Consider the following 26,223-nt stretch of genomic DNA (forward strand, 5'->3'; position numbering starts at 1 on the left):
AATTATTAACACTACAACATGCAAATAAACTTTTGATTTTAAATTTATAAAGCAATGTAGAAAAAAAATTATTTTTACGGTATGGGGAGTATAATATTGTTTCAAATTTTTCCTATGATTAACTATCTAAAACAGAATGATTATCATTATCTTTTTGTTAAAGAAAAAAAAAACATTTTCTGTACATTTTGCAATTCTTACACCTCAAGAAGAAGCATACACGACACATTTTAGTATCATTTGAATTTTTATTCTAATTTATTAATAACTTATAATTATTTATTAACTTTGAATCGTTTACAGTTTTATTATTCAAAAATTATATTTGTATAAAAGAAAGAAACTATTTTATACTTTAACTTGCTGAAATGTTAAAATTGGGAAATCTATTCAACAGGTAGCAAACATTTGCTCGTCAGTTTTTATTGTTTTAATCATTTTATAATCTTAAATGTTAAGGTTGTCGTATACCATTAAAAAAGTCATTGTTATTTTAATTTCATAGACATTTTTAATCAGTATTTTTCTTTTCAAATTGGTGATGATTTCAATTTGATAACTAATATTGTTTCAGTTACGATATTTTAACTCAACAAGACACATTACTTCACAAGTTTACAGTCCATTTAAATTTGAATGCAGTAAATAACTTATTATTTTATCACAAAACGCGAATAAAAATTAATTATCTGCTCTCGTTGGTTTTTTTCTTCTCCTTAATGGATGAATCATTATTCTTATGTTCAAAACATTTTCATTAATTTGATAATATATTACAAAAATAAAACAAAATTAGATTTCTGTAATTACAAAATATGAATTAAAATTTAATTACAAAACCTTCTCTTATGGCGAAAGTATTGTAAAACGATTAAAATCAAGTTGTGATGCATGTGAATAAATTAAACTGAAATACACCCCTTTTTAATAGTAAAAATTTTAACAATAAAATGTGACAAGAAGGAGAACAAAGCTACCCTAACCGATTCCCTATGACTAAAAAAGCTCTTATAAAAGACACTTTGCAAGAGGAAAAGTGAAAGTTTGAAATTGTTTATTGTGATGTTGTGAAAGATTAAAATATTCTTCTCTCATCTAAAACAATCGATAAATATTTGTGCTAAACACAATACTGGTGAGTCATACTCAATAATACTTAAATAATGTAAAGTATCCCCAAACTTAGCGTTTCATTCAAAATATTAACAATGTAAAGACAAATAATCGCGTGCATTTTATGCATCTTATGAAAAAAAAAATGAATTCGCACAACACAAGTAAGGTTTTAGAATCCTTCCGTAAAAATTGTTTCTGGAAGGATTTGGATGTTTAACATTTCACTCGGGAATATAACATATAAAATTTGAAATTTTTCTTTACTCTTTTTGTTGATTGGCACCACTGTTATATGGACTGAGCAACAGTTTTTAAATGCATGAAAACTCTTCCATTTCATTGTTAAGCATTTTTATTTCACTCCATTTAATAAAATATAGTTAAGCTGCAAACTGAAACAGAATTTTATATTTTGTCTCTACCATAGCTATATAATTTTAATTGGTTTCTGTACTCAAGTTATCTGAACATGTTTGAATAAAAATTAGAATTACAAAATTTTTAAAAGGAAAACATTTAAGCATAGTAATATATTAAATGTTTTTAGTGTAAAATGACTTCATGATATTTTCATCTACTCATAATAATTTGTACAAACATTTCGCAGGAATAAATTAGATGTTAAAGAATTCAATTACAACTCATTAGTCTGACGTATTGTAACACAAATTAAAATTTTTTTAATGTAATCTAATTTTCTGTAATGCAATATTCAGACCGTTTTAAATTAAATGTGTTATTAGAAAAAAGCAGCTTAAAGTGAAATGCAAGAGCTTTCAGTTCGGGGTAAATATTTGACAAGAACATTTAAAAGATAAAACATGAAAAGAAATATTTACACTTTGTTAAACTAAATGCAATTTTTTTTTCATAAACCAATCGACTAGAGATGACCTAGTCCAAAGATCATAAATAGAATTGAAAAGACGAATGCACTAATATCGCCGTATGCAGGTTCATGGGTCGGCAGCGTTCTGAAATAAGAGCCACCTGGCGGTAAACAGGTGCACCATGAAGAAAGGCATCGTTGTAATAATATCTTGTGTTACGAGGTTGTAAAGGACCCAAAAAACACGATAACGTACAATAAGAGATCGAAACTTTTTTCATTTCAAAATGGGTAGAAAAAGAGAACATTTAAAGTAGTGTTCAAGATTTACAATAACTTGTGCAAGACGAACACACAAATGCATTTTTAAATGGAGAAAAGCTTCGTTCGAAAATTTCATGATAACGTAAAATGAAAGAAGAAATAAAATAACTCTGTTATTAACTCTTTTTACACTGCGAAAAACAACAAATGAGAATTTCTTTTTTTTGATTCCGTTCAAAAGATTTATACTGCGATCAGTCTTGAAATAGCAGTGTGTGCTCTTTTTCACTAGCTCAAAATATCATATTTACAATAGTGCTTTACAAATGCCATATACAACATGGCTGTTCTAGAAGATAAAATAAACTAAATCAGCTACACAAAGTAATCCGGCGATTAGCATCAATGAAATAAGAGGACAACGTCAAAAAGGGAGATCTGTATACAGTTAAAAAGAACACAAGTGAGGTACTACTTCAGTACGCAAACCACGTTTTGCTCTCTGCAGCCAGCTCAGAGTCGAAACGATGCTCATTTTTACAAGTATGCTGCAGCAGATTAAAACATTTTATTTTAAGCTCGTGCTCATTGCGTTGCTCATCTGTATCAACATCATCGAAGCATGCCATTTTGTCAGTTTAAAGGGAAGATTGTTCAACAAGCTGAGCAAAAATCGGTGTGCTGAAATTTGACAAGGCGTGAGAACAGTAAGATTGAAGAAATAGAATTATGTATCACATTACATTGCAGAGAATCTCAGCCTGAGTCATCATAAACACAAGTCCTTCAACATTTTTTTTTATTCAACACTACAAAATGTTTGTAACTCGTGAAATTGAATCGATTGATTTAAGGCCACTCTTTGTATTTTTTTACACCGGGATAATGTTTACATGAAATCTATGGTGCGAATTTATAACAATGAGATGATGATTTTCATCCACTCATTCATCAGTATCTATTTTGACTTCTGGCACTTTAAAGCTGCAAACATTTGCAGTGAACCTAACAAATGCACCACAAAAATGTGTAGAACCAAACGTTCAGAATTCCCAGTCATCTCCAACATCTTCTTTTTCTAGCCTTTGTTGGAGTTTTTCAATATTTTTTCGCCTATCCTTAGCTTCGGCATCATCCCAGCTTTCATCATCATCTTCTTCTTGCTCATCCAGGAAGACTGGTTTTTTGAGCGTCGTTCGGTCCATTGCGTTTATACACATAAGTTTGTCTTTCGCCCTCCGTTCCGAAGGTTCTCGGTCACTTACACCGTTTGTCATACCCTCCGATTCATTGTCCGATCGGTCAGGGCTGACTAAAGCAGTCCTGCGGAATTTTTCGTTGCGATTTGAGTGAGACTTTCTTGACGAACGATCGTCTGGTGCTGGTGCGGGTAAAACATGAACCGTTTCAACTCTGGGTGACATTAGAAGATCAAAGTCTTCAGTTTGTCGAACACAAACACCGTTAATAATTTCTTCCTGTTCGTTACCGCTGTCATCGCCTAAGCGATCATCATCCAAATCATCTTCCTCATCTGTATTCTCAGGCGATAACTCGAGACCAGGATCAACCCATTGAGGCATAGCGGGTTTCCGTCGGTTACTGCTTCCACTTGTTACTACTGAGGACCTCATGTGTTCATTGGGTACCGACGTCCTCAAGGGTGAAGAGTCTCGATGATTTGGTGGATGATCGTCATCTATGGAGTCTCGGTCACTGTTATCATTTTGCAAATCTTGTGAAAGATTAGAGTCATCGTTCATTTCGCTGTTGGAACGATCGTCAGTGCTGCTGCCCCCATTGTTATCAACCTTGCTACCACTATGAATAGCATTTCTTAATTGACTAGACATGCTTAAGTCTAATGTTCCCATATCGTCACCAGAAGACGATAGAGGAGAACAATTTCTGTAAGGAGAATATAAATAGGGCATATTTGCACCAAAAGGAGGAAATTGCGGTTGTTTATCTCTAGCTTTTTCAGCGAGTCTCTGGTTTAAGAGTAAACGGTATTGCACAGGGTCAAAAGCCATGCCTTCCCTTACGGGAGGCGGAAGAGATAAGTCAGGTCCTTTCCTCCCATGTTCATCGTCAGAATTGGCATGCTGCTTCATTCTCATTCTGTGATTATGGAACCAATTTGTAATAGTCCTCACTGATAGATTAAGTTCAGTAGCCAGAAATTCGATAGTTGCCGTACTAGGATAAGGATCCAGTGAGAAAGCCAATCTCAAGGCTTCCTTCTGCTCCTCAGTAAATAAGACACGTGGTTTCTTGGCAGGAGGATATGGTGACGGTGGAGCAAAGCTGTAATTAAACATCTGTCCACCGTCTGATTGACTTCTTGGACTGTCCATGGGGCCATCTCCAGTTCTGCGACGCTTGTTTGCTGGAAACAAAAAAATTAGTGAATACTGTTATAAAGTTAAGCCGCAAATTAATATCGAAGTATAGAAAAAGTAAAAAAAAAAAATCAAAATTTGACAAATGACCCTTGTGAAAGGCGTATCTAAAAATACTAAAAACCAGTTTAATTGCCGTAAGAAATTTTAATGTATTTCTGATAATCGCCTTTTGCTGCCTTTTCTACTTCCTGCTTCAATCAAACAGGCTTTTATGTTTTAATCTTACCCATCTTGAGAACTGATTCAGCAAAATTGGATATCTTTTTTATTTGTTTCGTGCATAAATATTAATTAGAAACAACTAAAGTGTTATATTTTAAATTTCTTTTTCAATAAGAATTCTAAAAAGTTGGTGGTTATGGGATATCCTATCTACCATGAAATAAAGTTCTTTGATCAGTTTCAAAAAGAACAAACCACGCACCCTTCCTAGCTTAACATATTAGTTTTGATAAAAGAAAAAAAAATTATGCCATTTTTCCCATTTCCCATACTACATATCTTGACAGCAATATGGCATATGGGCTACTGACATAAACGTGTTTTTTTTTTATTTTCTATAAAACTAAAGTATTCACCTCTATAAAAATATAAAAACACTTACTCATAGCGAAATTTCATGACGCAAAAATTTTTTTATTTTAAAGTTAGATTACATTTTGATGTTGAAAATATATATCTCAAAAATAGTACAGAAGTGAAACTTAATATTTTTTTTGTTTCCTCTTTTTAATTATGAGTTATAACCAGTGATAAAATTTCGACATTCACGAAAACATGTGTTGTACAAAAACGAAACTGTCACATTTCCTTACCTTCTCTTCTCTCATTCTTTATGGTTTGCAGCATTTCCACATTATGAGGATCATTGAGCCACATCTGCATCCTTATGAATGGTTCTCGCCCTTTTATGCTTAACATGTGCCACGGTTTTGGTTTTGAAAGCAATTCGCTAACAGATCCTTGAGACAAACCCAGTACAACTTCGCCAAATATCTATGTGTAAAAAAAAACATTTAGTTTACGTATTTTTCAAAAAAAAAATAATAATTTAAAAGAAAAAACCATTGCTGTAGGTCAGTGTTTCCCAAACTTATGAATTTTGTGTACCCCTTCTAAATTTTTTGTAACGCTGTGTACCCCCAGTAAAAAAATAAATGTATTTTTTACCATAAAAAATGCACAAAAGTTAAAAATCACAACTGGCTGTTGACACCACTAATAATTAACTATTAACTCTGCAAAAAATAGCCAATAGAAAAATACGTAATCGTAAATTTTCATGGCTAGTTTTGTTTTCAAATAAAAAATTTTGAAATTTTCATATTTTGCAAGATATTTCGCATAAGAACGCGCACCCCCGCTAAACTGTTCCCGTACCCTGGGGGTACGCGTACCACACTTTGGGAAACACTGTTGTAGGTAAACATATCATTTTTTTAAACATTGAACTGTAATATTATTCGATTTTTTTCCTCTCAATGTCAGCTCAATGATTAATCAAACCTATAATTTTACTTAAATTTTAGTTTGCGGCAAAACTGATTCAACAGCTTAATTCAATAGTTAAAAATAATTTTCTGCGAAAAGAATATTTTCTTGCTTACTGAATTAAAATATAAGTTTACATTAAATCAAAGAAATTTCAACAGTTAAATTAGTTATATTAGTAAGGAATGATGATGAACGCATTATAGCTTTATGCATGATTAAATAGCATTAAAATTTTATAGTAAGGATGCAGCAGATTTGGACTTTAGTTCAATTTAGCATAGGAGAACATGATTCAATTCGGACAAATTCCAATACTTTACCTTCTGGCCAATGTTGTGCGCCATTAAAGCCTCTTTGATCTTTGAAGTGATGATCTGCGTATCTAAATCAGTGGTGAGAGCTGCCATTTCATACACAGATGGTTGGTTGTATCCCCGAGTTATTGTGGGTGTTTTTCTACTGAGAATAGAGTTCTGAGAAGAGGTGTTGTTGCTTGAAGTCACAGTCAGAGAAATGGGCATATTGTCTGGAGTTGTGCACACAGATCGAGGTGTATGGTTATGAGGTGTGTACAGAGAATTGTTCTGAGTTAGATGCCGGTTTTCCGAAGCCCTTAGGTTAGATTCTATGGGTCTTGGACTCATCTTATTAGACCCTGGGAAAAAATTACATATTTCTTAGACAAAATTTAAATAAATTGTTTTTGAAATTTGAAAGTAGAAGTAATAAAACAGAGTCTTACCGCCAAAAGTCATGATACTTTGTGGATTTGTGGCTCCGCCAAAGCTACCCGTTCTCATCAGTTTTTCAGGAGCAATTTTATACTGAGAGGCAACCAGTTTGTGTACAGCATTCTCATCTTCCAGAAAAATTTTCATACGAATGAAAGGTTCTCGTCCTTTTTGCGTAAGCATGTGCCACGGCTTTGGGCGAGCTAGAAGATCGGACACTGATCCCTGAGATAGTCCAAGCACACTTTCACCAAATAGGCGCTGACTAATGGAATACTGACTCAACTGTTCCTTGACCTAGAAAAAAAACATATTATTTCCAATATAAAAATACCAATTTAATAAGAAAAAATGCAGGAAACATCAGTAATTAAAATCATTCTCTCATTTATACTTATTCATTTCTAGAAAAAAAAGAACTTTTCTTATTTCTATTTATAATAGTAAATAGCATAAATCTTATCAATTCAAATGTAATTAATTACCTCGGAATTAAATTTTGAATAAATATTTAGCCATTAAATTATTATAAAACAGAACGAGAAGCATAAAACTGATAGAAAAATATTTCTTTTTCTGAAGTGATAATTTTTTTTAATAGAAAATTTATTTTCAGAAATGATTGTGTGATATTTTAATTTGGCTAGAATTATGACTTTAAATCCGAGAGTATTTAAAATCTTCCAGATTGATGTTAACGCGAATTTAAAAAAATTAAGAAACTAAAATTTAAGTTTAAAAAAATTGCTTCAAAAGAAAGTAAAATATTTTCAATTTGTGATTAGAAAATAAATAAGACAAAAAAGAAAGATTTTTATCCATTGAAAATGGAACAGAAGTAAGCTTAGGTTAAAGGGATGCTAAATCGCTTATTTCAAGATAAGGAATCAATATATACCCTATTATTAGCTTAGGTTAAAGGGATGCTAATCGCTTATTTCAGGATAAGGAATCAATATATACCCTATTATTATTATTACTTATTTCAAGACACGGTTATGTCTTTAAAAAAATCTTACCTTTTTAACAATATCTTCGGTGTTGACATTGTTATACTGATCAAACTGCTGCTGAGTAATTGGGGGAAGAACAGCTTTGGCAGGCCTCTGTGGAGGATTGGGCAAGGATGGCAGCGATGACTGTGAGAGAAGAGAATTGGTGATGGACTGCATTCTTTGCAATGGGGAAGCTGATGTAGTCAGATCTTCTGTTCCTGACTGAGGTGCACCGGGGCTCGACGTCTTCGATTCCGATAGAGGCAGAAGAGCTGGAGGTGCTGGTGAGGGACTATGCAGGCGATATGAAGTAGGTGTAGGAGTTGATGAAGACTTAGAATTCATGGAAGAAGAAATATTATTCTCAGTCTTAGGTCTCACAAGGGAAAAGGCACTACCATGATGTCTCATCTCTGGTTCCTCTCTCCCTGAATTTGAATTCTTTGACTCAGATCTAGATCTGTTACTCATGGTTGCATCGACTGGGCAATCTTGATGAGCCTGATTACTATTGCCATTAGTTGTTGCGTTGTTTAACGCGGAATTACTATTGCTGTTATGGTGGTGTGAAAGACTGTAAGAGCTGCCATTAGCTGTAAAAGGATTAAAGTTCGGATGATGATTAGGAGGCATTAAATGAGATAGTCTAGTTAGTTCTTGGTGGTATATGGTTAAGGCCTGCCGAATCTCTTCCTGTGTTCGTTCGAATTGGTCTCTGGGTGTCCTGAACCCTTCCTCGACTCTCTGCCCAATGAGCTTGGCGAGTTCTTCCTGGTAAATTCGGGCGACCATTTCTTGAGGAATATCATCGTTTTCATATTTACGAGATCTTCTAAAAGATTTATCGCTATTGGATAAATTATCTCTCGAATTTCCGAGGTTATATTTTGAGTCACTGTCGTTACGGAGATCATCGGAGCTGTCAACAGACCGATTATCGCCATTTGGCAGTGAAGATGGACTTTTTTGTTCCTGCTGTTTCATCATAGCCATCTGGGCCTCATTGAGAATTTGGGCTATCCTTTCCTCAGCTCCTTGGTCATCGTTTTTGTATGAAGATAGTCCACCGCTGTTTCCAGTGCTTCCGATGCAGTCTTTTCCTGGTGGGGAAGAAAGAAGAGTTGATCTTCTCTCAGCAACTGCAATTATTAAGTTCAATAATAGTAACAATCAAAAGCATGATCTAACATGCTTTTTCTAAAGATACTTTACTAATTTAGAAAAAATATATGATAACAAAAATCAATCAGAATAAACGAAAAAAAAATACATAAATTAATCATAAATAGTTACAAGTTATTGTAGTAACAAAGCAAGGAAAAGTTTTGGCTTCCCCTCCCCCGTCCAAGTTTTAAAAAATTAGAATGACATTGAAGAAAATTGTGATTTATAAGCAATAAGCTTTTTAAAAGTAATGAAAAGCTAAAATATATCAGTATACCTTCCTTCCGAGATAAGATGGAGTAGGTTAACGAAAACAAAGCTATTTCTCGCGAATTCAAATACTTATTGAACTATAAATACCTAGTTATAATAATTCTATAATTGAAGCCACACAATTATTATGCTTAAATTATATTTTGGAGTCTGAAGGGTTTCGTACTCGTAGCTACAGTAGAGTGATGAAGCTATTTCTCAGACATATTATTTCAAAAAATAATATTTTACATTGTTTTTAGTTCATTCCTTATAAAATTCCTACAAATGTATTATTTTCAATTCTGTTTCTAAATTTAAGCACACAACTTTTTTTTTATTTAAACGAAATATATTTTATTTAAAAAGGAATTAAATAAAAAAAAAAATTTCGATTAATACATACAACGTTAAAAAATGAGTTGTTTGTTTATTTTAGAAAACTTAACTTGAGCAAACAAACCATAAAACAATTTCTCAGTAGATAACAAGAGCCTTAATACAAAGAAATCGGAAAAAAATTTAAAATTTGAAAATTTTTTATTTATCTAAAAATTAGTTTAAAAAAGTTAATTAAAAAATAATTAAAGTTCTGAATATTGAACTCTAAGAATGATCCTCGTCGTTTATCAATTTTTCATCCGTTCCATAATTTTTAGATATAAAACTGAAATTTTTCTGGAGTAACAATCATAAAAAATTTAAATGTAAGAATTTTTGCAAACTTTCGTCATTAAATATCACAAAATCTAAAATAATGTATGTCATTTTTTTCCAAAACATTTAAAACAAGTTATTTTTATTTTAATTATTTTTCTATGAATTTCAATTTCGAACGTAACAATTGTTTTTACCATTAAATACAATCATTGTAGTTTTAAATGTTTAAGTTTTTTTTTTATTTTCATTATTTTTCTATGAATTTCAATTACGAACGTAACAATTGCTTTTACTATTGAATAACAATCATTGTAAATTTAAAGACTCTATGATATTATTAAAGATCATGAGAGTTTGAATATTTTTTACGATATGTTTAAGTATTAAATAGGTAAGAAAATTACTAATAAATGAAGTTCAAACTCTTTGGTTCCTTCTAAGAGTTATTCAATTATTTTTTTAATACAACTAACTTAAATTTTAATTTATTGGTGGGCGCGGTCTTTTTCTTTTGTTGATAATATTGTCTTCCTCACAAGACTCGAAATTGTTTTCTGCTAAGTCCAGATAATACAATTAAGTTTGTTTAGCTTTTTAACTATTCACTACTTTGTGTTCACGAAATATTTGACCAAATATATTTATAGGAATACTTTTTTCTTGAAATTTCTCATAATTTACTTATGTATATTCAGTATCACGCTCCAAAATGTCAAAAATTTTTTTGAAATAAAACAAAAAGTAGTTAGACAAGATTGTTTTAGTAATTTTACAAATAATTTCATATCTAATATTAAGACTGGATAATCCGTAACTACCCCATAATTATATACATTTGGAATTCCCATCAAAACTGAAGCCGAAAAAGTGTACATATTACATGTCACGAATTAGTATTTAAATAAGAAAAAAAAAAACTTCATCTAATGAATCACTAACAATGAAAATGGAACTGAAAACTTTAAAATATGTCTAATTGTCTGATGAAATTCTGAGGTACTCTTAATTATCGTCATTCATCTCCCCTCTGCTCTTTCTTGCAATAAAAGAAGTATTGATATTTACTGCCAAACCTTCCTCAGTAGTGATTCGTCAGATTTCAATTGTTTCTCCCCCGTTTAAATATTATTTTGCGTCCCATGAGGAGACCTCTTTGACTTAATTTTTAAAAACATACATGTATATAATAACGTTGTTGCAACTTGAGCATAAAAAAAATCATAAAATAAATAGAGACTTGGATTAAATTATTTCGTTAGGAAAATGAAACGAAAAAGCAATTATTACCTCTTCTCGGCACCAATGATTTCAACATTCCTATGCATTTGTCATCGGAAGCCCATGCATGCATTTTTCTGTAAGAGTCTCTTCCCTTTTCAGTTAGCTTATCCCAAGGTTTAGGTTTAGAGAGCAGTTCGCTCACAGTTCCTTGTGACAGACCGAGCACAAATTTGGCAAAAAGTCTCTGTCCGATATTGTGCACGCTCAACAACTCTCTCACACACCTCGCAATGTTCAGGGTATTCAGAGTTTCGTTTGCATATTTGTCTATATTTTGCCTCAAACAGTCCTGAAGTTTGCTGAGGGAAGAGTTATCGCTCACGGGCGATGTGACTTCTTTGATGGATTGGCTGTTGCCAGACGGGGAAGACCTTTCGGATGTGAGATTGATGGGAGGAGATGGTGGGTTGTCCATTGTTCCATCCAGAACTGGTGGAGTTGGCTTTCTGTCTTCTTGGGAGATGGTGCTTGCAGCTGATGAAGGTGGGTAGCCATCGCTGTTTTTAGACACCGGAGATGAAGGCCTGCTGCATACTTCTTCTTTTGCAACAGTTTGAGCATAGTCTCTAACAATCTCCTGGCCCAACATTGTGCCAAAACTGTCCACGCTTTGAAGTGGGTAACCACCTGATCCTAGGAAAAAAATTATTTCGAAAGTCAACAACTATAAATGTAATTCAAAAAAATCTTACATGCAAGAGAATCTGTATCAGTAATAGACACATCGATAAATTTTTATTTAAATCAACTGACCTTTTGTGTCTGAAAGCGTAGAAGAATGCTACTTTTAAAAATGCCATTAAACGCCATTTGGAAAAGTTTATTTTTTTGCAGATACCTGATCTTTTAAACTATGCGAATTTTAAATGTCACTTTACGGACAATGTTTCCATTATGCACTATCGAATTACTTTAAAATGTAAAATTAAAGAAACTCTATTATTTTATTTATTTACTTTTTTAGAAAATTTTACAAAAAATCACCTTACTTAGAGGCTTTTCCCTGGTGACAGAACTCACACGTAATTTTATTGTTTTAAAATTTTAATGAAAAATCCGTAAAAGTTCTAAAAGTTATTGTGTGATATTTCTTCCAATCTTATAAAACGATGCCTTAATTCCCTACTTTTATCAAAAGGTTATCTGCAGTAATGTAATACTGCATCATCAATTCAACCTAAAATATAAATCACAAAGAAACAGGACTTTTAACGCAGCTTAATTTAAAAAACTAAGTTAAAAATATTAACTGTGAACATAGAAAGGATATTACGTGTTTCTGATACTGAAAAATAAAGTTTTGTTTTTGGAACTCAATATAGTTAATTTAGATGACATCTTTAGTTCCAAACAGAGTTTAGAACTAAAAGCATAATCTTACCATTCTCTTCAGTTTTAACCTTTACTGGTGTACTGTCAGATGATGGAGATTTGTGGTTTTCTTTAATGAGGTCCGGAGGCTTGTCATTTTCATTTTTGTTTTCATCAGTTTTCTCCCATGATTTTGAATTATTGAAATTTACTGTTTTTAAGACACTGAAAAAGAAAGTATTCATTTCGTAATTTTGAAATTTTAGCGATCTTATGTCATTACTTATAAAAATAAATACAATATTTATAGAAATGCCCGATAAAATTTCAAAAGTTTAAGGGGAAATCCATGATTATGATCATTACGAAATGCTTTTAATAGATAAAAATAAAAAGGAAAATCATCCAATCTTTGGAAATGTGATCAAAATCATTAGAATAAAAAGTATAGTTGAATTAAAAATGTCTTTTTGTTTTTCACTTATCGGAGATAAAACCTTGCAACAATGAAATAAAAAATATTTACTTGCATTAAATTCAAAATAAACTTATTAACAAATGCTTTGACTTTTATGAAAATATAAATTCTCTCAAATATAATCGAATGGGAATTATTATAATTTAATAGCACTTAATTCTAAAGAAAGAAAATTTGCTTACCGAAGTTCTTTTTTAATTTCGTCGTAATCTTGCTGTCTCACCAATTTTTCACCCAATTCTACAATCATTTTGTCCTTTTCGTTGACCAGTTCTTCAAGTTGAGCAATCTAGGGCGAAAAAAAAATATTTAATATAATAAAACGCATTTTGATTTTTTTCAGAACTAAATAAAAAAAAAATAATTAAATTTGTGAAGGTGTTACTCAATGTCAGGAAGAGCACGATCTCTTCTAAAATGTGCGACGAGATTAAAGATTGGGTCATATCAATTACAGTCATTTTCTTTCTAATTTATAACTCACTTGATCTACATCTCTAAATTTAAATCCAAGCAATAACTAAAAACTCGTACATTAAAAAATAATAAAAAACATTTTAAAGCCGATTCATTAAAAACAATTTTCTTAAATAAATGTATAACGTCGGCATTCAATTCAATTGAAGCAATGAATTCGGTTATTGCTGTGAGATTAGAGCTAATTGCATAGAAATATACAAAAAGAAAAACATTATAAAATTTTCTTAAGATTAAAAGTGAGTTTTATATCTTCCTTGCCGATTATAAGATGAGATAAAACATTTTTAACAATTTGTGGTGACTGGGATCACACTATTTTGGAAATTTACAGCAACCTCCACAAGGTTTCAAGTTGAATTACAATATAGTGCATATTAACTTAATTTTAAACTTGATCACATGATATTAGGGTTTAACTTGAACTGAAGTGTTTAACTTGGTCATTTATTGTTCTACATTGATTTCTTTTTCTTTAGACTATTGAGTCTAACGAACAAAAATTTATATTCCCAACCCTAAATATTTTTTATTGTTGCACTTAAAAAAGTGTTAACAATGGTAATTTTCATTAATTTAGCTAAATACCGGAACATCTTAAACAAGGAAAAAGTAACACAATTTGAACATCATTTACTTGTGTAATTCGAATTATAATTAAAAGAAGATAATAAAGAGATTTTATTCGGAAATAAAAAGTTTAAAAAAGACTTAAATTAAAAAATATAAAGCGTAATCTTCAATTGATAGTTTTTCTAAATTGATATTTTTTTTATTTTTATAAAATGGATATTTTCAATTTATTCACGACAACTTGAACACGATTAAAACTCTCAAATTAAGAGCTATGTTTTAAAGATTTAAATAAATTTAGACTTTTTGTTTTCAAAAAGGACTCGTACTTTTTTATTTTATGGTATAGTCATGGTTAGTTAGGTATAGTACATATTATTTAAATGTATAATTTTAAATTCATTGCATAATAAAATTTAAGCAAATTTTAAGAAGAAAAATAAATAAATGCAAAACAGAAACTTACTTTCGAGGCACTTGTCTCTTGTAGAGTGTTTAGAATAGTCTGTAATCTTTGAATGTCATCAATTAATTGGGAAATCTAGAGGAGAATCAAGGAGTTTTAGGAGTTATCAATACTTTTTTACTAATTTTTCAGGAGATTATCATGCTAACATAATTTCAGAATTTTTTTTCATTAAAATAAGAATTTCGTAATAAATTTTTAAGAAATTTTTATTAAATTAATAATGCTTCCAACAAATTTTAGAACATTAACTAATTTTTCATTGAAACAATATTACAATTTTTAAAATTTTTTATTGGAATAATAAGAAAAAAATATGATGATATCTAATACACATAAAAATTATATTTAAGAACAACATCTATAGATTTACAAATGAAAATGTATTTTTCATATTATTAATTTACAAAAATATATTGATATACAAATAAACCCAGCATTCAGGCTTCTATCCTTTAATTTTAGCATTAAAAAAAAAACTCGATATTCATATTTTCTTAAAGACAGCTGTTATGCTACCTTTCAAATTTTGCACAATTTAAAATCTATTTCAATAAAATTTTCTAGAAAGCATTTTAGTACGTTTTCTACTTCAAAAATATCTTGACGTAATTTCTTTAATTCTACAATATCAATTAAAAAATTTAAAGTTAAAAAAGGATAACAAAAAATCGAAATTTATAAAATCGTTTAAAAAATGTATCAATCACAACAATACAATTTTTAAGCTATGAATTGTTAAAAATTTTACATGCTATTTTTTACTTTATTTTTCCTAAAAGAAATTATGAACAGGAAATGTTCCGAAGCACATTAGAAAGAACTTTAAAACAAATATGGTCGAATGTCCTTAAATTATTTAAAATTCCATAGTCTCACATAAAAACTCCAAAATTCCTTTTAAACAATATCTAACACAAATAAAACTAATAAAAACAATAATGCAAAATAAAACTGCGAATGCTGGTATTTTTCATTCCAAACTCATGTTACCTCAAGTTAGTTTTAAAATTAAAGTTTTTGATGTAAACCCACACAAAAACAATGATCTCAATAGTTTTTAGTTTACAAAAGGACTGTTCTTTTAATAGATGGGGATGCAAAATTCTTCCACGTCGTAATACTAACTCTCCAGCTCCCTACCGATTCTTTTAAAGTTTTAATGCAAATTCTTTTGGCAACATAGAGAAAGAGGAAGACGGGGACACATGGAATTTTAAATTGTTTTATATAGTTTATCACTTTCCTGAATGTTCTCTTGGAATTTCTACTCGAGGATTGTATTCTTTACCTGGTGTGGTAGCAAAAGTGCAACTCGTGATAACATGCAAGATTCAAACAAATCACTGCGTGCTTATCGGGCAAGGTAAGTCGTTTACGTAATGAACAAAAGAGAAAAGAATATTCATAAACTCAAGGAGTGGAGGAATGTTCTGTGAACATTACACTTAAAAGATACTAAAAATAAAGAATATAAAAATTTAAATTTGGTTTAAGGTTTGGCATTCTACAAATCTAGAACAAATTTAATTTATAAGAATCAAAATATAAGTAAATTTAAGATGTACTTCAAAATCTTAAATGGATTTACATTAGTATTTCAGTATATATTTAATAAACATCAGTTTTAAAACTTGGGAATTCATTGCTATAAGCATTTTGTTATGATGATTATGTTACGACTTCATAGGCAAATATCAGTTTTTTTAGTTTCTCTTATTTTTTAAAAAATATTATATTGATTTAAAAGATTTAATTTAAATGATTATTAACCTTTAAATAATTAATATAAAATACGTAGCACGCGAACACGAAAAATACTTTCAATTCTGTATCTTTTAAAGGATGAATTTCGAACTGAAAAAGGATGACTCTTAAAAGCTACCTTAAAGTTTAAAAACATTTTTTTTAGATTATTTAAAAATAATTTAAATTATATTTGCTTTTACGTACAATTAGGAAAAACTAATTAAGTAGGATTGATTAAATATTCTCCTCTAAAATAAAGTATTACAAAATATTCATAAAACTTCAATGCAATTAGTTTATAGCTTTCAATAAACAACAATTTAAAATAAACAGGTTTTTAGTTTCAAATTTTTGCCAAGCATAATAATTTCATTTATAATTTTGATCTATCTTCTATTTTTAGCTCTCCTTAATTTAATCTAATATAATATACTATACTTAATTTATTTGCATGAATATATTTACTTTAATTTGAGTCAAAACTGATGAATTGATTAGAAAATAATTTAATCAAGGAGAACTTTGGTTCAAGTATTTAACCATTTGATGCATAATCAATTTTTATTCATATATATATTTTTATTGCAATAAAAATTATGTATTCTCCTATTTAATGTATATTAATCTACAAATTGCAAATTTACTATGACTATAAATAATTGTATAACTATAAATAAATTATTAAAAACTTTATAAATAGATAAAAGAAAAGGCATTTAGATACAGAAAGTTGAGTTCGTGTTTTTTAAATAGCGATAATTGAGCTAGAAGTAATATTTATTTTTTAAATTTAATAGGATTCTTTTGGTAATGATATAATTTTATACTACATTGCATATTTATATCGGAGTAATTTATTCAAATATTTATATCGGAGTAATTTATTCAACTACGCGGTAACAGCAATACCAACATATTCAAATACGAATATTGTTGCATAAATAAATGCGTATTCTTTAAATTTTTAATTAAAAAATTAGGATAATAAATTATATATTCGATAAATTAAAAATTTAGAGAATGAAATAAATTTTTTAACTTTTTCGAGACATTCACTAAGCAACTAACATCAAATAAAAAAAATCATTAAATTTTTAAAGTCACAATTTAAATTTAATGAAAGAATTCCTATGATTGATCTGCTGACACTGGCTGAACTAATGAAAAACTAAATGCACTTGCTTAAATAATCTTTACGAAAATTTCAGAAAAATAAAAATCAGTCAGCAAAAAAAATTACGTCTTATCGAATAAACCGATATTAGTGATAGAAAACTATAAATAAACTGATTTCAAAGTATGTAAATAATAAATAAATTAAATTAAAACTTCTTTCTTTCCGTTTTGAATATTTTTTCCCAATCACAATTCACTTTTTGCTCAATAAATTTTGAAAATTGTCAATTATACTAAGATTAATAGTTTAATTATGTTGACAACTTGGCATGTTTCTTATTGTTTTAAAGTTTAATTTAACGATATAAGACAGAAAGTTATTCAAAAGCATTTACAAATGCATAATTATCTTCACTACTTCTAATCTTCGTAAATTTTTAAATGAATGCGGACATTACTTGGATGGAACGAAGTAGTCAAATTTTAATCAAAACGCTAAAGAAATCTTCTTTAAAAGAAAAGAAAGACCAAACAGATATGTAGGTAAACAAAATTGTTTAAACTAAAAAAAATCTAATAGCTCAAATTCCTAATTAAAATTGCCATGCAGAAATTAAGCATCAATTGTAAAATATTATGTCATCGATTATAAAACGAAAGATAATATGCAAATGTGAATATTTTTTAACTATAAGTTTGGTAATGAGAAGTGTAATAAAGAATTATAATGCTCAAACATTTAATCATTATTTAAACAATAAATAAATTGCAATAATGAGGGATATAAAATTCCTCATTCAATATGATCGGATAAAATTGCTCGAATTGATGTTTCATTAATTTTGACGCAACTTGANCCTTCACATAATTAATATAAAATACGTAGCATGGTAAGAAGAAAAATACTTTCAATTCTATATCTTTCAAAGGATAAATTTCAAACTGAAAAAGGATGACTTTTAAAAGCTATCTTAAAGTTTAAAATAGTTCAAAGACATTTTTTAGATGATTTAAAAATAATTTAAATAATATTTGCTTTTATGTACAATTAGGAAAAACAAATTAAGTAGGATTGATTAAATATGCTACTCTAAAATAAAGTATTACAAAATATTCATAAAACTTCAATACAATTAGTTTATAGCCTTCAATAAACAACAATTTAAAAGAAACAGGTTTTTAGTTTCAAATTTTTGCCAAGCATAATAATTTCATTCGTAATTTTGATCTATCTTCTATTTCGTGCAAATTCAAACACACATATTGTTTCATAAATAAACGCGTATTCTTTAAATGTTTAATTAAAAAATTTGGATAATGAATTATATATTCGATAAATTGATAATTTAGAGGATGAAATAAATTTTTTAACTTTTTCGAGACATTCACTAAAAAACTAACATCAAATAAATAAAATAAAATCATAAAATCTTTAAAGTCACAATTTAAATTTCTTTCTTATGAGTTATCTGCTGACCTGGCAGAACTAATGAAAAACTAAATGCACTTGTTTAAATAAACTTTACGATAATTTCTGAAAAATAAAAAATTAGTCATCGAAAAAATTATGTCTTGTCGAATAGATCGATATTAGTTACAGCAAATTATAAATAAACTGATTTTGAAATACGTGAATAAAAAATAAATGAAATTAAAACTCATTTCTTTCCGTTTTGAATATTTTTTCCCAATCACAATTCACTTTTTGCTTGATAAATTTTAAAAATTGTCAATTATACTAAGATTAATAGTCTAATTATGTTGACAACTTGGCATGTTTCTTATTATTTTAAAGTTCAATTTAATGATATAAAACTGAAAGTTATTCAAAAGCATTTATAAATGCATAATTATCATCACTACTTCCAATCTTTGTTAATTTTTAAATGCATGCGGCCATTACTTGGATGGAACGAAGTAGTCAAATTTTAATCAAAATGTTAAAGAAAGTTTAAAGAAAAGAAAGACCAAAAAGATATGTAGGTAAGTAAAATTGTTTAAACTAAAAAAAATCTAATAGCTCAAATTCCTAATTAAAATTGCCATACAGAAATTAAGCATCAATTGTAAAATATTATGTCATCGATTATAAAACGAAAGATAATATGCAAATGTGAATATTTTTTAACTCTAAGTTTGGTAATGAGAATAAGTATGTGTAATAAAGAATTATAATGCTCAAACATTTAATCATTATTTAAAAAATAAATAATTGCAATAATGAGGGACATAAAATTCCTCATTCAATATGTTCGGATAAAATTGCTCGAATTGATTGCAACTTGATGCTTCATTAATTTTGAAATAAAGAAATACCCACAATATTCGTTTATTTTTCTTGAACAATTAAGTAAAACGTTTATAGCAATCGAATCCAATTGTTTTCGAAAAATGAACGAAAATAAGTTCATTCAATTTTGAAATCGAAAAGACCGCGCTGCTGTATGGATGACGACGGTGACGAAAGAGGTAAACAAATATCATTAATCGGCTTGAAGAAATCTGGATTTTGAAGAGAGTATCGAAATTGTTTGGTTTTTCAAAGAAAATACACAATGAGAGAAAAAAGCAGGTTAATAACATAATCATTCAATCATGAGAGCTTACAAAAGATATGAAATAAAAAGGCCGGTGATACGGTGAAACAAACAGATCGTGAAAGGCACGCGAATAATAGTTCAAAAGATCAACAATAGATGTCGCTAGTCACTCACCTCCTTCTCCTTGGATGCGAGCTCCAACTCTAGGGAAGACCGGGCTACAACGTCAACAGCCTGCTCCATGTCAGGAGCCTTCTGGATCTGATCAGCCAATTGGAGAGACTGTTTGGCGGCTGCTAGTTGATCTTTCAGATGATTCACTTCCTTCTCAGCTAGTGCTGCCCTCTGTGGAAGAAAGGAACCGATCATTGAACACCTCATCGGTACAAATGCGCACACGCACATTCCCGCCTCTTCAAATAACTAATTGTCACTTTTTGATTTCGAACGCAACCAAAGAAAATAATCTATTAGCCGTACGCTGCGAAATGCGCATTTTTTTTCCTTCCGTAATCATTGATATTGGCAAAAATCGATGTCCAATCGATTTTTCAATTAAAGCGATCAGCAATCGCACTTAAAAGGAACAATTTTAGAGTTTTGCTTTGTTGCGGTTAAGCTACTTAAAATTTTACCGAGCGTAAAAGTTCTGTCTTTTAGGAAGGAAAATGACATGTTGCTTGTTACTTTTTAAGGGGTTGAAAAAAGTGTACAAGGTCAAGAAAAAAATTTTAGTTAATATAAATCGGTGTATTCAGATGGTCATTTTTAAGAATGTTCAAAAATATTTATTAAATCTATTATTTCTCACTTCGATAAAAGTCGATATTCAACACTGATGGAACAATTGTAAGAGAAAAAAAATTCTTTTTTTTTTCATTTATTCAACTTTCGCTGCTGAACAGTGGCGTGCAAGAGGCGAAGTATATAATTAATTTCGAGATTAAGAATAGTAAAACTTCAATTCTTACTGGTATTTTTTATTTTGAAATTAAATTTTTCAATGGATATGCAAAATATTTTATGAAAAATAAACTGTTGACTTTAAAACAAATTTAATTATGAAGTTTAAGGTCATTAAATTTTAAATACACTTAACATTTTGATTTTTTTTTTTTTTTTTATATTTACAATAGAACAATTTTTGCAAACATTTACATAAAAACAAATTTAAAATATGAATTTAATTTTATAAATGCGTATCTTTCTATTTTATTTATTTACTATTATTCAACTGACTTTTTGTGATTTAACTCCTGTTTTTAGAGGTATCTAATCAAAGAGTTTGACCCGAGCCTTTAGACACTTCTAAACGTCAGCATTTACCGATAGCTATTGTAGGAAAATGATGCAGTGACTGAATAGTTACCGAATTTCAGGATTTCACAGCGGCATATAAATTCTTTGAGCTTTGAACCAGAATAAAAAGAATGTTTAGTTGAGCGTTTTCCCTGCCTAGCCCAAAGAACTGAATATATATTTTCTCCATTTAGAATATTTTAAAACTCGTCATCTGCTCTCGGAGTAGGCTACCTTCCTTCTTAGCGGTTCGACTTTTAGGGATCTTTCTGTAAAATGTATCCAATCATAGGTGTTGTTGGTATCATCAATCACAAAAAGTTACGTCCAAATTTTATAAAAAAATTTTAAAAAATCGTTATCGATTTAAATTTAGCTTACATAAAAATTAAGCTAAGAAATGGAAGAAAATAATAGTTTGCATACATTTAGCAAAAGTAAGAAATTCGTATCAATTTCTTTTTTTTCTCTAATCAAATGGGAAAATTTGCAGCTGTGTATTTGAATTTCACCCTCCTCAAAAATCAGACGCGTGAGATGCCCATGTATCTAGGAGTGAGATAATCAACTACCTTTGTATGTAAAACACTAAATCAAAGTTTTAATTCTTTTGTCTCATTTGGATATTTTTAGGAGTAAATAATGCATGGTTTCAAAAAATTTCATAAATTTTAAATTATTGATATTTAATCACATATTATGACTAGATTTTTCACTGTTATTCACTCAAAATTATAAAATTATTCAGATTGTATTAACACCAGAACATAACATAACAGCAATTACTATTAGCGTTTCAAGGGTCAAATTATTATTAGCGTTTCAAGGGTCCACTTTTCGGAGAGGTGATGAAATTAATATACACTGTTACTATTTCTAAATTAAAAAAAAAAAAATCGAAATAATTTATCGTTATCTGCTAAACATTTACAAAAAAAACCAAATATTCTCATTTCTTAATTTTTTTTTAATTTTTCAGAATTTATCTCTGTTTTTTTATCATGTTTGGTTTGCTCTCATAATACAGAAAATATAATTAATGAATCTGCAATAGATAGTTAATAAAATAAACAAGTTATTTTTAATGAATGTATTGTCCTTTTCTGTTCATTCATTTAGGCAATGATTTGGCTTTCTTAGTTATGTAGTATTTATCACTCTCGGATGACTTTTACATGTGTCACAATTCAATAAAACTACTTAAGATTGCATATAATAACTTTTATATGAATTGATCAAGCGATAAATTTAATTTTGCTTCAAACTGTAACCAATAGAATTACTCAAATAGAAAGGATATTAATTAATTACTTAAAAAAAGAAATTGCTCAATAATTTTTGAAGATAATCGTGAAATTCAAAATTTTTAACAGTGACGATTTTTTCGAAACTATTTTTTCGCGTTTTAAGCTGCGAGTGGACATTTTTTTGCCTTTATTTAATTTCATTCCAATATTTGCCACTTAAAAAGATTTGTAAAAATTTAAAAATTAATATTAACTCAGAAATTAAAGAAAAATGGACAAGAGGAAACAAGCTATAATTTATGTTATATGGGCACTGTTCAGTAAGTATATATTGGCTAAAGTCAAACAAGATTTAGGCTAATAATAATTCAAAAACATAGAAAAATGACAAATTCAAAAAAATTTCTCATATAGAGAGTGGTGATAACTGAAACTACTTGTTGAGAGCAAGCGATAGAAAATATTAAATAAAGTTTTATATCGAGTAAGAAAGTCCGTAAATTTTGTACAGTTAAAAATTTTGCATTTCGTTTCGTTAAGAATATTGCAATGAGTGTGCAACAATGATTTTGTAAAAATGGTTGCGAGAAAAGTAAGGTTGAAGAGTTTATCTCTCAAAATGATTTCCAGTTGAAAATATTAAGAGTTTAAAAATAAGATTGCCATATTGTACATGAAAAATGGTAAATCTTTGTCCATGTAAACATTTATACTATAAATACTTTTTCTTCATTTAAATAATCACACTAGGGAACATTTATTTACTTATTTACTTTATTTATTTATTTATTATTTACTTTTGCATACAATTTCTTAACGTATCTTGGCTATTTTCTTCTCGCTGATTTCAAATCAGCAATTAGTTTCTTTCTCCAAGGTTAAAATTTTTCAATGGCATTTTTGTCGAAATGTACAAGTTTAAAAACATAGAGGGTCGTAAATACGGCGACAATCTTCTAGGGGAGGAAGGAAGCATCATTAGGATTAAAATTGCATAGAAACCCATTCCCGAAAATGTCGTCAAACGCCTCTAGGGCCGCTTCAGTATTATGAACGTTTTCTTCGTGTGTTTCTGAACGGGTCATAATATGGAAGCGTCCTAGCTGCGGGAAACGACATTTCCGAGCATGGATTCCTATTCAGTTTTAATTCTGATGATGAGCCCTAGCTTCCTTAGAATTTACGCGGCCTCCTGTTATGTATAACTTTTTTAAGCTTGTACATTTCAATAAAAAAAAATTAAAAGTTTCATTTAAAAAAAAATCTGTAGCTTTAGGAGCAAAACTTATTTTAAATTTGAACTCTCCACAACCGAATTACGTGAGATCAAGTATTTGTATCAATGCAACAAAAAATCTGTTCCTTAGAGTTATCAAATTTTAGATCTTATCGTTAAGTTCTATCATTTTCAAACCTATGGCTTTTTGTATTGTTAAGATTTCAAGATAAAAAATCCGCATAATGCTGATTTTCCCAAAGAGGGAGCAGCAAAAATAACGCGAGAAAATTTGTTTCTCAAAACAAAATTCAGTCAAGAAACTTTTTAAAAAACGAATTTCCAATTTTTTTGTAACAAAAAATACTTCAAAATGCTTAGAGGAAGAAAATATACTTCTCACTGAACCTCACACAGTAACCTCGCCTTTTCAAAGTAAAATCCATTGCTAAATTATTGTCCCAAATGCTTTCATATAAAAGCCGCTCTCAAAAAAAGAAGAAGAAAAAAAAGAAAAGTAAAAAGATAATTTTATCTATGGAAAAAAGGGAAGAAAGAAATGAATAGGTTTTGATGAAGAAAAAGCATTCCCAGCTAAGAAAAACAACGGCATCTCCTCCGAAAGCTACCCGCCTCAATAAACAACATTTAACAGCAATCCAAATGTCATATTTCGACAAATGCAGCAACTAAAATAACTCGAAGTCAGCGAAAATTCGAATTGAGGAGGGAGAACTTTTCTTATGAAATTCACGTCGTAGAAAAACAATTTTTACGATTTCACGAGTTCTATTTCCTGGTGGGCATTCAGCCAAAAGAACAGCGAGAGGCATCCCGTTTCTTATTCTTTCATCTTTGAAGTCCTGAGCGTGTGGCTCGCGAGCACCATGACGTATAGATCAAAGGAGCGATGTCTATGTAACAATTAAAGCATGATGCAAGTTTTTGTTGCTCATGTATATGTCAACGCATTGGAAAATTTGGTGTAAGATATGTTAGCGTAAATTTGTCAAATTTTATTAATGTAAAAAAATGCCCATCATGATTGTTTGCTTGTGTTCAATTTTGAGCAATTTGTTTCGGCAATTTTATATTTTTGAAGCAGTTCTATACAATTGGTGCCGTTACGAGGCAAGAATTTTTACTCTCTGTAATTGTTGTTAGAAAATTCTTCATCCCCTTTTTATTTCTTTGTTTACTTACTTATTGTGTTTAACAAAAATAATGTATTACTGAGTACAGTGTAATGTACGACTACCAATGTTCATTTAATCGTGGTAGTTTTAAACCCAATCCACAAGGCAAAGAAACTCCTGTATCGAGAATCGAGAGAAATTTGCTTCCATGGAAAACTTTTTGATGGAACTTATCCATATTTGCGTTACGTGGAGAGGAAAACCACGAAAACCACCCACGGTTAACCTGACGGAAATTGGACTCGAACCCATGATCCGTCAACCACTAAGGATGTTTTACGTCAGTACTGTGGTCGGTGTAAGTTGGAAGTGGAATTCGTATCGACCTGCCACCGCTGAGATTCGAACCTGGGATACCATATTGGGAGGCGAACGCTCATTGCCCCCGTACCGCCGTGGCTGACAAAAACGTAACTGAAATCATTAGCCTTTCAACAAAAAATAATATATTGTTCAAAGTAATTATTTTTAGTTCCGATTTCAAACATTTTCTAAAAAGGTGTGGAAATCCATTAACGTTTAGTTTCTACATCTTGTAACATACATAAAAAAATAAGCGTTCGCTTCCAAATTGCAATAATATTAAAAAATAATAATAATAAAATAAGTATTAAAAATATTTAAATGAATAATAAAAAATAAATGAATGAATAAGAAAAAAAATTAATGAAACTTATAAAAAAAATAATTTTCATTAATGATAACATTCATCAAACGAAAAAAAATTATCTACAAACTTAACGAAGAAGTAGAACTCTTCGAAACTTTTTTTTATAGTTCCCTAATCAAAACTAAAATGCGTTATTAGTAAGCAATGGTAGAGCATTCATACAAAAATATATCCATGAAAGAACCACTGAAACTATATTGAATCTAAGTTTTTATTGCTGTAAGAGTTGCAAAATTATCATTTATAATTTGATGGGAAAAAACATTTAAATGTGCAAACGCATATTTCTTTTCCCAGAACAAGAATGTTTAATCATCTGATTTCGTTATTCATAAAACTATATCTTGATAAATATACGTATCTCATAAAAATTTCAGAATGCAGCTGAATAGAGTGGGGAAAAGATCTCGTTCTCTTCATGATTTGATTTTAGTATCAAGGTTCATTTCTTTCTATGACTTGGGGTACCTCAAATATTATTATCTATATAATAACTCTGCAAATTTTTTCAAAAAAAGCGAAAATAAAAACCGTATTAATATCATCCTTTTCCCTTTCATTTCAATCTAAAATAACCTTCATTCCTCACGAGTTATGAATTGAGAATGCAACTAGGCTTGGAATGAAAAGAAAGAAAGAATCAAAATCCATGATTTAAAACTCATTCTCGGGCAAACAACAGTCATTACGTACG

At 29.5% G+C, this 26,223-nt stretch overlaps 1 protein-coding gene across 4 annotated transcripts in view; it reads right to left on the bottom strand.

The window, feature by feature from the left end:
* Nucleotides 1-2,423: 2,423 nt before the first annotated feature.
* The window catches only part of LOC107451197 (homeobox protein cut-like 1), a 587,258-nt gene continuing 563,458 nt past the window's right edge, over nucleotides 2,424-26,223 (bottom strand). For 2 of the 4 annotated variants that reach the window (XM_071178710.1, XM_071178712.1), the window contains 10 exons: nucleotides 20,076-20,246; nucleotides 14,497-14,571; nucleotides 13,163-13,269; nucleotides 12,573-12,727; nucleotides 11,198-11,824; nucleotides 7,859-8,934; nucleotides 6,851-7,136; nucleotides 6,429-6,763; nucleotides 5,430-5,610; nucleotides 2,424-4,598 (listed from right to left, as the gene is read on the bottom strand). In XM_071178710.1, coding sequence (XP_071034811.1) covers nucleotides 3,253-4,598; nucleotides 5,430-5,610; nucleotides 6,429-6,763; nucleotides 6,851-7,136; nucleotides 7,859-8,934; nucleotides 11,198-11,824; nucleotides 12,573-12,727; nucleotides 13,163-13,269; nucleotides 14,497-14,571; nucleotides 20,076-20,246 — 4,359 coding nt within the window. In that variant the 3' untranslated portion in view covers nucleotides 2,424-3,252. Of the gene's footprint in view, nucleotides 4,599-5,429; nucleotides 5,611-6,428; nucleotides 6,764-6,850; nucleotides 7,137-7,858; nucleotides 8,974-11,197; nucleotides 11,825-12,572; nucleotides 12,728-13,162; nucleotides 13,270-14,496; nucleotides 14,572-20,075; nucleotides 20,247-26,223 lie in introns of all 4 variants that reach the window. The other 2 variants (XM_016067217.3, XM_071178711.1) reach the window with 1 other exon arrangement.

The sequence above is a fragment of the Parasteatoda tepidariorum genome, chromosome 3 (assembly GCF_043381705.1).
Source record: "Parasteatoda tepidariorum isolate YZ-2023 chromosome 3, CAS_Ptep_4.0, whole genome shotgun sequence".
Classification (NCBI taxonomy): domain Eukaryota; kingdom Metazoa; phylum Arthropoda; class Arachnida; order Araneae; family Theridiidae; genus Parasteatoda; species Parasteatoda tepidariorum.